The sequence below is a fragment of the Lactuca virosa genome, chromosome 8 (assembly GCF_052849685.1).
Source record: "Lactuca virosa cultivar CGN04683 chromosome 8, Lactuca_virosa_CGN04683_v6, whole genome shotgun sequence".
Classification (NCBI taxonomy): domain Eukaryota; kingdom Viridiplantae; phylum Streptophyta; class Magnoliopsida; order Asterales; family Asteraceae; genus Lactuca; species Lactuca virosa.
In genome coordinates, this window is record NC_136433.1 from 133,551,151 (window position 1) to 133,565,076 (window position 13,926).

The window sequence follows — 13,926 nt, forward strand, 5'->3', positions numbered from 1 at the left end:
TTTATAAAATTTAAAAATAATAAATATAATCAAACTTGTTTTTTTTTGGAAACAACAAATAAATATATAAATATGACCCACGAGTAGAAAGAAGCTAAATGCAGAAAAACAAAAACAATCTTCAAATTGTTAAATAGTAAAGTGATTAAATGGCGAACAACATCAATTTACCAACTATCACAACCAAGCTTGCTCCTGTATTTACACCAAACATGTTGGAAATTTAGTATAAATATTTATATTTTTACTAACTTTGGACATATATAAATATATACATATGTTGTATATATAACGAACTCTAAGTGAGTTTGTGTTCTCCTCCATGAGGACTTCGAAACGATATATTATATGTCCAAAATAGAGTATAAGTGAATGAGATATCGATACTCAAAGATGGGTATTTGAGAATAAGTTTAGCAAAAGAGAGGAATGTGGGAATAAGCTTCATTGCATGGAAGGCTTACAAGCTTGTGTCTATGGTTATGCTACAATTCCTACCCGCGCGCAGGGGGGGTGCAAATCTTGGTTCCGTAGACCAAAAACACCGAACTCGTGCATGGGCGCGACCTGCGGACACGAATGCAGCTCCGAAAACTCGGGCGTGCGCTACCCTCGTTTTTGCTAAACTTGACAGTTTTGGTCCCTATTTTTGAATTTTGTAACGGATGCATTAATTGCGTAATTAATGACATTTATTGCCATTAAACGCTCAATCAATTAGTGATTTGTTTCCGTTTCAAGATTCAACTATAAAAGAAGACCTTGGCCGTCTCATTCAAACACACGGATGAAAATACTCTTCTTCTTCCTCCTTCTCTGTACTCCTGCTTCCGGCGATTCTTTCAGGCAAGTCGTCATATCCGGCAGTACACAATACTGCTAAGGTTGTTGTACCCTGGGAACAGACGGCGAATCTGTTTAAGGGAATCGAGTCCAACTCGAGCCTCAGCCACATTGTTTGCTGCTAATCTTTTCATTACAGGAACCATTCTTAAGAGGAAAACGAAGACCCTATACTAACAGTCTTAAACAGATTATTCTTTGTTCTAACCATTTCGTTTTTTCCTTTTCTTTTATTCTGAATCGATTTTGTATCGACTTTTTCCTGTAATCTATTTAACTGTGGTTACGATTCTTTCAGAATGTCTGGAACTCCCGCTGCTACTGGAACTCCTGTTGCTGGTGCTAACCCTCCTGTGAACCCAAATACACCAGTTCCAAACATCATGGCTAATCATGCTGAGAGACCTGAAAAATTTTCTGGTCTGAACTTCAAGAGGTGGCAACAGAAGATGTTGTTCTACTTGACCACCTTGAACCTGGCTCGATTCCTAACATAAACTGCTCCTGTAATTGCTGAGGGGCAGGCTGATGCTCAATCTGTGAATGCAGTGGATGCATGGAAGCATTCAGAATTTCTGTGCCGCAACTATGTGTTGAATGGCCTGGCTGATGCACTTTACAATGTTTATTGTAAAGTTGCAACTGCTAAAGAACTATGGGAATCTTTGGAAAGGAAGTATAAGACAGAAGATGTTGGAACTAAGAAGCATGTTGTTGCTAAGTTCTTGGAATACAAAATGGTTGACTCGAAATCTGTTATGAGTCAAGTCCAAGACCTTCAGGTCATCATACATGATAACAATGCAGAAGGGATGGATCTTAATGAATCATTCCAAGTTGCATCAATGGTTGAAAAGCTCCCTCCTGGTTGGATAGACTTCAAAAATTACCTTAAGCATAAGCGAAAGGAGATGTCTGTGGAGGAACCGGTGGTGCGTCTTCGCATTGAAGAAGACAATAGAATGGCCTTGAAGAAAGGCAGTGAAGGTGAATCTTCTAAGGTTCATATGGTGGAAGCTGGTCAAACTTCCAAAAGCAAAGGCAAGGGACCTCACAAAGGGAAAGCAAAGGGCAAAAACCTAGGCCCCAGGGCAGGAACTTTCAAGAAGAAGTTCAAGTGCTACAACTGTGGCCAACCGGGTCACAAGGCTTCGGAGTGCCCTCAACCTAAGAGGGAAAACCGTCAAGCAAACATGGTGAATGATAACATGGAGTTGGTGGCCATGATAACTGATCTCACGGCTATGGTTTCTGAAGTGAATCTCATGAATACAAATTCAAAGGAGTGGTGGATTGACACGGGAGCTACTCGTCATGTGTGTCATGACAAGAGTGTTTTCAACACCTACAAAGAAGTTGAAGATGGTGAAAAGCTCTACATGGGAAATGCAGCTACCGCGGATATCAAAGGTGTTGGTGATGTCATTCTAAAAATGACTTCGGGGAAAGAAGTGAAGCTTAGGGATGTATTGTATGTTCCTGAACTTCGTAAGAATCTAGTGTCGGGTGGTTTGTTGAACCAATTTGGTTTTAAGCTAGCGTTTGAGTCAGACAAGTTTGTTTTGTCCAAGAATGGTATGTTTGTGGGAAAAGGATATGCCTTGAATGGCATGTTCAAATTGAATGTAATGGTGACAAACAAAATGAATAATGAAAGTTCTAGTTCTGCTTATTTGCTTGAGTGTTCAAATGTTTGGCATGGTCGCTTAGGACATGTAAATTACAATTCAATTAAGCGATTAATTAAACTAGAATACATACCAAAACTTAATATTGACTCAAATCACAAATGCCCCACATGTGTTGAAGCCAAACAAACTAGATTGTCTTTCCAAACAATCAAAAGAAACACCGAACCTCTTGATTTAATTCACACTGATGTGTGTGATCTAAAGTCAATTCCTACTTAAGGTGGGAACAAATACTTCATTACATTCATCGATGATAGCACGAAATATTGCTACATATATTTACTTAAGAGTAAAGATGAAGCAATAGACAAGTTTGTATTGTACAAAAATGAAGTTGAGAATCAAGTCAACAAGAGAATTAAAGTGGTTAGAAGTGATAGGGGTGGGGAATATGTTTCTCCATATGCTGATTTTTGTGCTAAAAATGGAATTCGTCATGAATTCACATCACCCTATTCACCTCAATCCAATGGGTTGCTGAAAGAAAGAACCGTACCTTGAAAGAAATGGTCAATGCCATGATAATTAGTTCGGGTGTAAACCAGTCAATGTGGGGGGAAGCTATTTTGTCGGCTAACTATCTTTTAAATAAGATACCTCGCAAAGAAAAGAATGAAACACCGTATGAACTTTGGATGGGAAGAAAGCCATCGTATAAGTACTTACGAGTGTGGGGGTGCCTAGCTAAAGTTGTAGTGCCACCACCTAAGGTACAAAAGTTAGGGCCTAAAACAGTGGATTGTGTATTCATTGGGTATGCACAAAGTAGTAGTGCTTATCGGTTTCTTGTGCATGATTCTAAGAATCCTGAAATACACAAGAATACCATAATGGAATCAAGGAATGCTTCATTCTTTGAAGATGTGTTTCCCTGTTTGAACAAGGAAGTTGAAAGCCCATCTTTACCAAACAACGAAGCTGTTCGAGAGGAAGAACAAGCTCAATCCGAGGAGGAAGAGATAGAACCCAGAAGAAGTAAGAGGGCTAGAGTTGAAAAATCATTTGGTGATGATTTCTTCACCTATGTGGTGGAAAGTGAACCTAAAACCTACCAAGAGGCGGTAACTTCTTCTGAGGGACCTCAATGGAAAGAAGCCATCAAAAATGAGGTAGAATCTATCTTACAAAATCACACATGGGAACTAGTGGATCTACCTCCAGGTAGCAAGCCACTAGGTTACCGTTGGATTTTTAAGAGAAAGATGAAACCTGATGGCAGTATTGATAAATACAAGGCAAGACTAGTAATCAAAGGTTATAGACAAAAGGAAGGTCTAGACTACTTTGATACCTATTCGCCGGTAACGCGGATAACATCCATTAGATTAGTTCTTGCCATTGCAGCTATCAGAAACTTGCAAGTTCATCAAATGGATGTAAAAACGGCTTTCCTAAATGGGGAGTTGGAAGAAGAAATTTATATGGAGCAACCTGAGGGCTTCATTGCCTCGGGACAAGAGAACAAGGTTTGTAAACTTGTTAAGTCTCTATATGATTAAAACAAGCTCCTAAACAATGGCATCAAAAGTTTGATCAAGTCATGATGGAAAGTGGCTTTAGAATCAATGAGTGTGATAAGTGTATCTATGTGAAAAACACCACTCATGGTTATGTCATCTTGTGTTTGTATGTCGATGATATGCTTATCATTGGTAGTGATGACAAGATAATAAGATCCACGAAGGATATGTTGAAATCCAAGTTCGACATGAAAGATATGGGTTTAGCAGATGTGATTCTTGGAGTGAAGATCACAAGAACCCAAAGTGGTTTGATTTTAAGTCAAACACACTATGTGGATAAAATTCTTGAAAAATTTGCTAAGGGAGACACTAGCATAGCTAGAACTCCAATTGACACTAGTCAACATCTACGTAAAAATAGAGGTGATAGTGTTAATCAAGTGGAATATTCAAGAATTATTGGCAGTCTGATGTATCTAATGAGTTGTACCAGACCTGACTTAGCATATGCTGTGAGCAGACTAAGTAGATACACTAGTAAACCCAGTTCTGAACACTGGACGAGTATTACTAGGTTGCTGAGGTATGTGAGATACACGCGAGAATATGGACTGCATTATGGCAGACATCCAGCAGTTATCGAAGGATACACAGATGCAAATTGGATATCTGACATAAAAGATTCCAGATCTACAAGTGGATATGTGTTTACACTTGGAGGTGCTGCTGTAGCATGGAAATCATCCAAGCAAACAGTTATATCTAGATCCACGATGGAATCTGAATTTATCGCCTTAGATATTTGTGCTGAAGAGGCGGAGTGGCTACGTCAATTCGTAGAGGACATTCCTGAATGGCCTAAGCCGGTAACGGCCATATGTATACATTGTGATAACCAATCGGCAATTGGTAGAGCTCAAAGTACAATGTATAATGGGAAATCAAGGCACATTAGACATAGACATAAAACGATACGACAACTAATCTCTACGGGGGTTATCACGGTTGACTGGGTGAAGTCAAAGGATAACATTGCGGATCCGCTTACAAAAGGCTTAAGTAGAGATGTAGTTTATAAGTCGTCAAGAGGAATGGGACTAAAGCCCATGAATGAATAAATTCATACAAAGGAAACCTTACCCAGAAGACTGGAGATCCCAAGATCTGGGTTCAAAAGGATAACCTAACTGTATGAGTGAGGCATGTCACTGCGGGGAGTTAACATGACTTCCTAGTCCATTCCTATATGTAGTGATAAAATTAGGCTAAACATATGGTTTTTAATGATTATTGGAATCACCTATGTGAGAGAGAAGTGGGGTCGCTTCGAGGGGAATTATAGGGGCACAATTCCTAAAGCTCTTGCAGAACCAGGCTAGTGTTTATGACCAAAACGAACACGTCCATGAGGATATGACCTTGTCAGGGAGAATCCTGTGAGATTTACATTGTCGTCTACATAAATGGCAGCTTAGTTCAAAGACATCAAGATCTACTAACTGCTAGGAGATTAAGTGTAACTTCTTAAGGGAGGGTTCAAAGGGTAATACCTACCTATCCTATGCAGGATTCAACTGTTGAAAATTTCGTTTGGAAATTGGATGTGCAGAGATCGATCTCCATTCATGTGTGGGGATTGTTGGAAATTTAGTATAAATATTTATATTTTTACTAACTTTGGACATATATAAATATATACATATGTTGTATATATAACGAACTCTAAGTGAGTTTGTGTTCTCCTCCATGAGGACTTCGAAACGATATATTATATGTCCAAAATAGAGTATAAGTGAATGAGATATCGATACTCAAAGATGGGTATTTGAGAATAAGTTTAGCAAAAGAGAGGAATGTGGGAATGAGTCCCACATTGGTAGAGAGACCAAACTCAACAAGGTTTATAAGCTTCATTGCATGGAAGGCTTACAAGCTTGTGTCTATGGTTATGCTACAATTCCTACCCGCGCGCAGGGGGGGGGGGTGCAAATCTTGGTTCCGTAGACCAAAAACACCGAACTCGTGCATGGGCGCGACCTGCGGACACGAATGCAGCTCCGAAAACTCGGGCGCGCGCTACCCTCGTTTTTGTTAAACTTGACAGTTTTGGTCCCTATTTTTGAATTCTGTAACGGATGCATTAATTGCGTAATTAATGACATTTATTGCCATTAAACGCTCAATCAATTAGTGATTTGTTTCCGTTTCAAGATTCAACTATAAAAGAAGACCTTGGCCGTCTCATTCAAACACACGGATGAAAATACTCTTCTTCTTCCTCCTTCTCTGTACTCCTGCTTCCGGCGATTCTTTCAGGCAAGTCGTCATATCCGGCAGTACACAATACTGCTAAGGTTGTTGTACCCTGGGAACAGACGGCGAATCTGTTTAAGGGAATCGAGTCCAACTCGAGCCTCAGCCACATCGTTTGCTGCTAATCTTTTCATTACATGAACCATTCTTAAGAGGAAAACGAAGACCCTATACTAACAAAACATACAATAAGGATACATGATCAACAATCCTAGCTGGGAAGGAGCCCATGTTTTTGAAAACCTTATCATTTATTTCCGTCCAAACATTCCATAACATGTAAAAGAAGATGGTGTTGGTTACGAATCTTTTCCGGGGAAATATTCCTTAAAATCCTAATATTTTTGGTTAGTTTAGGGTTTAAAACTAACATCTATTTTTTGAACAGAAAAGTCTCGATTATCTAATTTTATACGATAATCTCTTTTTTTAGTTGAAAAAAATAAGGACTATTTCGTTAATTTGAACAAAATATTAAATAATCGTGACTTTTCTGTTTAAAAAAAAAATTGATTAACCCGTAAACTGACCCAAAATATTGAGATTTTATCGAAGATTTCCATATTTTCCGGGGACAATTCTCCTATGAAGCAACGTAATCAAGTAATTCATAAATATTAAAAAAACATCTACCTTAAATCTCACACCATTTCAAGTTTCAACGCCCACCTACAAACTACCATGACAAAATTGCACTTAATGAGTAGGTGAGCCAAAGATTGCGATTCAATCCCGCAAAGATTACACTCCAAAAACGGGATGTTAATACCCCTGTAAGCTAATGTATCAACAATGGGAATTCTAGCTCCCTCCAAACAAAACATTACACTTTTAAAGGAATTAAACTAGACCAATTCAAATTCAAGGACCATTGGATAGAATCAGCTTTGAGTCGATCAACCTCATGATGTTCTCATAGTATCTTCCATCACCATGATATGTATTTTAATTTTAAATATATAATTATTTGAATATAATTATTTTAAAAATCATCAAATAACCTTAAATAAAACTTTTATGTAAGATACAACGGTATAATGAAGCCTTTTTAAGTTGGTACGCGTCCAGCAGTCAACAGATGCCAACAAAAGGCAAAAGCAACACAACAAACAACGCTCCTTAAATTTACTGCCGTTAAAAGTTAAAACCCCAACCCCCCACCCCCACCATCATCATCACGCGTGAACTTTAAAACCAAATTTCCTCTTACTTTCCTCGAATCAATCCATGCCCTCATTTTCTATTCTCTATATGTGTGCGCGCCCTTTCTAGCTTCCATATACACCACCACATCATCGGAATCTGTAAATTATATTTTCCGGCGACTTATATAGATTCACCGGATCTGACATACTGATATTCCGATTTCAAGCTCACCGGTCAACGGACTGGTTTTCAAAGTTTTTATTATTTTTGTGTGTGCAAACATGTCCAGGGCAACGTCGTATTGGTGTTACAGATGCACACGCATCATCAGAGTGGCGGTTGTGGTTGCGGACTCCGTTGTTTGTCCTTACTGCGAGGGAGAATTCATTGAAGCGGTGGATTCCCACGCGCCTTCACCGCCGGAATCTCGACGGCGTTTTCCTCAAGCCGCGATGTACATGCTTGGAAGTAATGATCGGTCAGATCTGAGGTTCCGGCGTGAAGGCCGTCGAAACACTGGAGACAGGTCGCCGTTTAATCCGGTTATTGTTCTTCGCGGTGCCGAAGGAGGTGGGATTGAGAATTCAGAGAGTGGAGATAGAGGTTTTGAGCTGTATTATGATGATGGAGCAGGTTCTGGTTTACAACCTTTGCCGCCGACGATGTCGGAGTTTCTGATGGGGTCAGGGTTTGACCGGTTGCTCGATCAATTATCACAGATCGAGATAAATGGATTAGGTAGGGCAGAACATCCACCGGCGTCGAAAGCGGCTGTTGAATCGATGCCCACGATTGAGATCTCGGATTCACAAGTTACCAGCGAATTGCACTGTGCTGTCTGCAAAGAAGCGTTCGTTCTCGGAGCTGAAGCTCGTGAGATGCCATGTAGCCACATCTACCATTCCGATTGCATTCTCCCATGGCTAAATCTCCGAAACTCCTGTCCGGTTTGCCGCCACGAACTCCCAACAGATTCAACAAATTCACCCAATCTAGAAGGCTCGGACCAAACCGAAGAAGAATCAGCAACAGTTGGATTAACGATATGGAGATTACCTGGCGGTGGATTCGCCGTTGGAAGGTTCTCCGGCGGTAGAAGAACCGGCGGTGGCGAGAGAGAGCTTCCAGTTGTCTACACGGAAATGGACGGCGGGTTCAATAACAGTTCAGGTACGCCGAGGAGGATCATGTGGGAATCGAGAAGGAACAGGACTAGAGGAGAAGGTGGATTCGGCAGAGTTTTTCGCAACATTTTCTCTTTCTTCGGGAGATCAAGACCCTCTTCAAATTCAAATGATTCATCCATGAACAGAAGTCGGAGTTTATCCAGTTCAGTTTTCGGTAGAATGAGAAGTAGGCGAAATAGAACTTGGATTTTGGATGAACAAAATGGGTTGTCAAGATGGTAGGACTCTATAATTCTCTATATACAATTCAAGAACATCTCTTCTCTCACTCTCACCTAATATTTTCGAAGTCATAATTCGAGGTTCAGAGATTGAATTCAAATTCGAAAAGGGTCTTCTCTAGGTTCTGAATCAAATCTCAACCTTTGTAAATAAAATGTTTCCAATTTTGTGCAAGTAAAGTTAGAAAAAGAAAAGCTGAAAACTGAAAACCCCTTTCATCTGTTCTGGATTTGAATCAGCCATTTTTAGCCAAAGAGAAATGCTCTGGTTTTTTTTTAGTATAAAAGCTAAATTAATGGCGATTTGCTTGATTTCGTTCATCTGTAGATTTCTGTAACCTTCTTTCTATTCTATGTCAGAACATAATCATCTTAATTTGTCTTCTCCTTCCATGGGATTCTTCATTCTTGAATTGATTTTGTTAATTAATTACACAATTTACAAAGATTACAAATGTGTGCTTGAAAGATAGACGATAGTAGTTGATTGTTTTCATTAATTTTCTTGCATAATTATTGTTTCAAACAGGCAAATCTTTTATTATTGGATTTACATGAAAAAGGTTGAAAATGATTGGTTTGTTCACTTTCCAGAAAGTAAAGCGAGAGTCTTTGTCGCATGAATACAGGGAAAGCGAGCTTGTCTTTGTGACCGTTTTTCCTTTTGTTTGTTTTATAAAACTTAAATATTACTTTTAAACTTTAAAAATAAGATTTAAGTTTTATTTTTAATATTTAATGATAATTAAATATTAGTGTTTTATAAGTATGATGTTTATTTTTACTAAAACGATTGAGCTCAAGCAGTTTTGATTCTATTTTGGATACATAATATTCTGTTTTGTGGGTCTCACTAAAACGACACGTTGAAAAAAAAAATTAGAATTCAATAACGTGTGTTGTTTAGTTGATGTGAAAAAGAATAGATGGGAACATGAAAACGAAATCATAAATTAATGATAACAAATTTCGTCAAGTTACAAATATAACTTGATGGGAAAATCTTGGTGCTTCTCTTCTTTTTCGACAACGATACTAAATGAAGCATTTATTTTATTTATATGAAAGAAGTCGGACAATATACATAACATGCACTTTTTGCCAAATGAAAAGTACACATTTTTATTTTTCCATTTCAAAATATTGCCTCAACTATGATGTTTGTTTTATAAATGCAAAATGTATATTAGAAAAAGATGTGGACCAGAATTCGTACATACTCTATAAGGCTGGAGGGTGTGGTGCCACCGAAACCGCACTCCCTCCCCCGCCACATAAGCGTCATATCATTTTTTACCACTCAAGTGTGGTTTCTTTCCACACTAAGGGAGTGGTGTCACACATTCTTTTTTTTTTTTGTGTTTTTTTAACTATTTTAATTTAATAAAACTTCTTTTTTTAACTATTTTAATTTAATAAAACTTCTATTTTAATAAAAAAACATAATTTTTCATTACTTGAAAATTAAAAAAAAACATTACATTGCATTACCAAAAAAAAAATAAATAAAAAACACGAAAACCACACACATGACATTTAAATAATCCTAGAAACTTAAAAAACACAAATAAAATAACTAAAGCAAACTACATAAAGTCGTTCTCCGAGAACTCGTCTTCGGGGTCATCCGGTGGATCCAAATTAAGGTTAATGTTTTGAACCCCGTAAATGTGTTCCACCAAGTCATTGCGAAGATTGTGAAATGTTTCAGTGCAACGTATCTCTGCTCTCCTGTTTATATACTCTTCGCCACCAATTTCTATTGGCTGTGTCTCTGGTATGGTTTCTTCCTCGTCAAACGCACATATCGCTCTTCCTTCGTCTTCAATAATCATGTTATGCAATATAAGACATGTATACATGATTTCTTGAAGTTTTTCCTCGCCTAAATAAGCTGTTGGTTTTTTCAATATGAACCACCGTTTCTTCAGAGCTCCAAAAGCACGCTCAACATCCTTCCTAGCTCTTTCTTGAGCTCTCTTGAATTTCTTTCGTCTAGAACCATGTGGAACTGTAAACGATTTAACAAACACAACATACTCAGGATAGATTCCATCGACCAGATAATAACCATACTTATATGGCGTTCCACATACTTGAAAAGAAGAATCTGGTGCGGATCCATCGTATATGTTGTTAAATATTGGTGAACGATTAAGAACGTTGATGTCGTTAATCGAACCAGGAGAACCAAAAAAAGCATGTCAAATCCACATATCTTGTGATGCAACTGCTTCAAGTATGACCGTTTGGGTGACCATGATCACCTCGGGTAAATTGCCCATGATATGCTGTAGGTCAATTTTCCCATGCCCGATGGAGACAATCTAAGCTTCCTAGCATTCCAGGAAACCCATGCACACTAGCATGATGAGCTTGCAATTGCAGGATGTCATTACGTGTAGGCTTACGTAAATATTTTGGACCATAAAACTGAATCACAGTTTTGCAGAAAAAATGGAGACTGTCTCGTGCTATCCTAGCAGACATCCTAAAACTTTCGTCTAACGCATCAGGCGGAATGCCATATGCTAACTGACGAAGTGCGGCAGTGCATTTTTGTAAGGGAGTGAAACCGGGTGTACCTCTAGCATCGTAGCGTTGTTGGAAAAAACTGCACTCCCTCGTTACATCTTCAACTATACGTTCGAATAAACCTTTGAGCATTCTGAAGCGTCTACGAAAATAATACCCTTGATAAGTGGCATTCTCTGCAAAATAGTCTTGCACCAAACGTTGGTTGGCTTCTTCACGATTTCTGCAAATATATCTTCGTGTTCTCCGTTGAGAACTTGCAGCCGCGTTGTTACATACAACGTTGTATGTTTCTTCCGTCATTTGAACACACGCAATAACGGTATCAAAAATAGTCTGAAATTCTTCAGAAGACGAAGAAGATGACATTTTTGAGAGAGTGTTGATTTTTTTAAAAAAGTTTTTGAGAGAGAGACAAGAGATTGTGTTGTGAAAAAAAAATGATGTTAGATATGTATATATAAGAAAGAAAAAGCAAAAATAAATAAATAAATAAATAAATAAATTATTATTAAATACCCAACAACCGGCGATCCTCCCTTTTTCCCCTCAACCAATCAGAAAGCGCGGCACTTAAGGACCGCAGTGCGGCCAAGACCGCACCAGACCGCAGTCTGGGGGCGGTGTTCTTGGTCTACGTGGCACAAAGTGCGGTCTGGGACCGCACCCACACCCTTCAGCCTAAAGAACTGTTTATTATTTTTAAATTGTGCAAACTACACAATTTATCAACATATTTTTTTGAATATTTTTTTTATTGTTTATCTTTTTCTAAATAAAAACATAAAAAGGTAATTTAACGATTGTTATTATGACATCCAGTCATCCACAGTTAAGAATGAGAAATGAGAGTTAAAAATTTAAGGAGATCATTTAAATCAATATGATTTTATTTTTTTGAATAATATTTATTTAAAATTTTCAAACTTTTTACCTTATGCAATTTAAGTGATTATTTAATGAAATATTTTATCTATATAAAACCTTTTTTCTTTCCATTTTATTTTATCTTATACTTTCATTTTCATTACCTAGAGTGCATGAGAATGAAAAAGTTTAAAAAAAGTTACTTTCTTCTTTCCACAATTTTTTTCCTTATATCTTTTTCTTTAAATTCATAAGATGTTTGTTGTGTATTGGAGCCGATATAAAAGTTTATGGTATTTAGAGATGATGAAGAATTGTCTCATGGTTGAACATTTAGAGCCAAAGGAAAAGTGTCGTCAATTTTAATATGTTATGTGTTGAAAGTGCGGTTGCGAAAGAAAAAAGAAGATAAAAACAATGAGTATTTTTGGGTGAATGTTGTACGTTTCGAGCTAAAAGAAAAATATTGTGAATTTTAATGTTTTTGAAATGTGTTCATAAAAGAATTGTGTTTTGATGAGTTTCTTCACATTGATGAAATAAGTAAAGACGACGCTAATGTTAATGGGTTTGAAATGTGTTTTTAAAAGAAAAAAAATGAGATCATGAATTAGCTTTTGATGGATTATATTCACTTGAAAATATAAATGTCTCAATTCATTTGCTTTATAACTCTGTTTTTTTTGTATGTATACTGAATAAAAAGGTATGGGGATTATATGGATTTTATTATTGTTTTTGTCACTTTTGTGACTTTTATTTTAATGGCACAATTCTTTTAAATTTTATCTTTTAAAGAGTTGTAATTTGAAAATTCTTCACATCATTGCGTTCAACTTCCAAATTTCAAATTATAAAATGGTTTTGGAAGAATTGATATTTTCATAATTGTGCTATTGTAATAAAATAGACATAAATGTGATTAGTTTTATTGATTGTATATTGGGTTTGAAAGTTATCGACTACTAATTAGAAACATATGACAATTCTTATTTCTGAAATTATAGGATCTTAAGTTTGTATATATTGAATCTCCAAACATCATTTTGTAATTTAATACATATAAATATGAGTAATTTTATTAGGTAGTTATGAAATTGTTGTCTTAAATATATAACTTTGTATTATATATTTGATTAATATGTTTGTAGAATAAAAACAAAAAAACACTTATATAAATAAATACACACAAATTAATAGATGCATATAATTTAGTACTAAATATTTGGTTTGAAAGCTTTTGATATAATATTTAATCTAGACATTAGATTATTATATTATTCATTTAATTTAGTAAATAGAATATAAATATTTTAATCATATTTAATTAATATCCATAAGTATCAATTAAATACCATGAATGAAAAAACATCTTTAATTGTAGTGATTTAATTCTAAATAACATTTAATTGAAATTTGAAAAGTTAGAATATTAAAATAAAACTTAGATGCAATTAATAAATATTTATTACATCAATGTGGTTATATATATATATATATATATATATATATATATATATATATATATATATATATAATACAAAATCATAAGGATTTCATGGATGTTATAGTTCTTTTTTTTCATTATCCTAACTATTATTTTAATGGAATAATCCTTTTATCTCTTATCTTTTAAGTAGTACTTTGAAAATTTTCCATA

General features: G+C 36.3%; 1 protein-coding gene and 1 pseudogene across 1 annotated transcript; one reads left to right on the top strand and one right to left on the bottom strand.

The window, feature by feature from the left end:
• The first annotated feature begins 7,528 nt into the window (after window positions 1-7,528).
• On the top strand, window positions 7,529-9,240 carry LOC145129972 (E3 ubiquitin-protein ligase RDUF2 pseudogene; annotated as a pseudogene).
• Window positions 9,241-10,450: 1,210 nt separating this feature from the next.
• LOC145130858 (uncharacterized) lies at window positions 10,451-11,768 on the bottom strand. Its single transcript, XM_079065617.1, has 2 exons — window positions 11,264-11,768; window positions 10,451-10,875 (listed from the first exon to the last, which is right to left on the bottom strand). Exons 1-2 carry the CDS (start codon window positions 11,766-11,768, stop codon window positions 10,451-10,453), a joined length of 930 nt encoding a protein of 309 aa, XP_078921743.1.
• Between the last annotated feature and the right edge of the window lie 2,158 nt (window positions 11,769-13,926).

Excerpts from the sequence above, each read along its gene's own strand:
- LOC145130858 (XM_079065617.1), bottom strand. The coding sequence starts at position 11,768 with ATGTCATCTTCTTCGTCTTCTGAAGAATTTCAGACTATTTTTGATACC. Across the intron at positions 10,876-11,263 it reads ATATTTACGTAAGCCTACAC|TTCCACATGGTTCTAGACGA; the intron begins GTAATGACATCC and ends AATCGTTTACAG.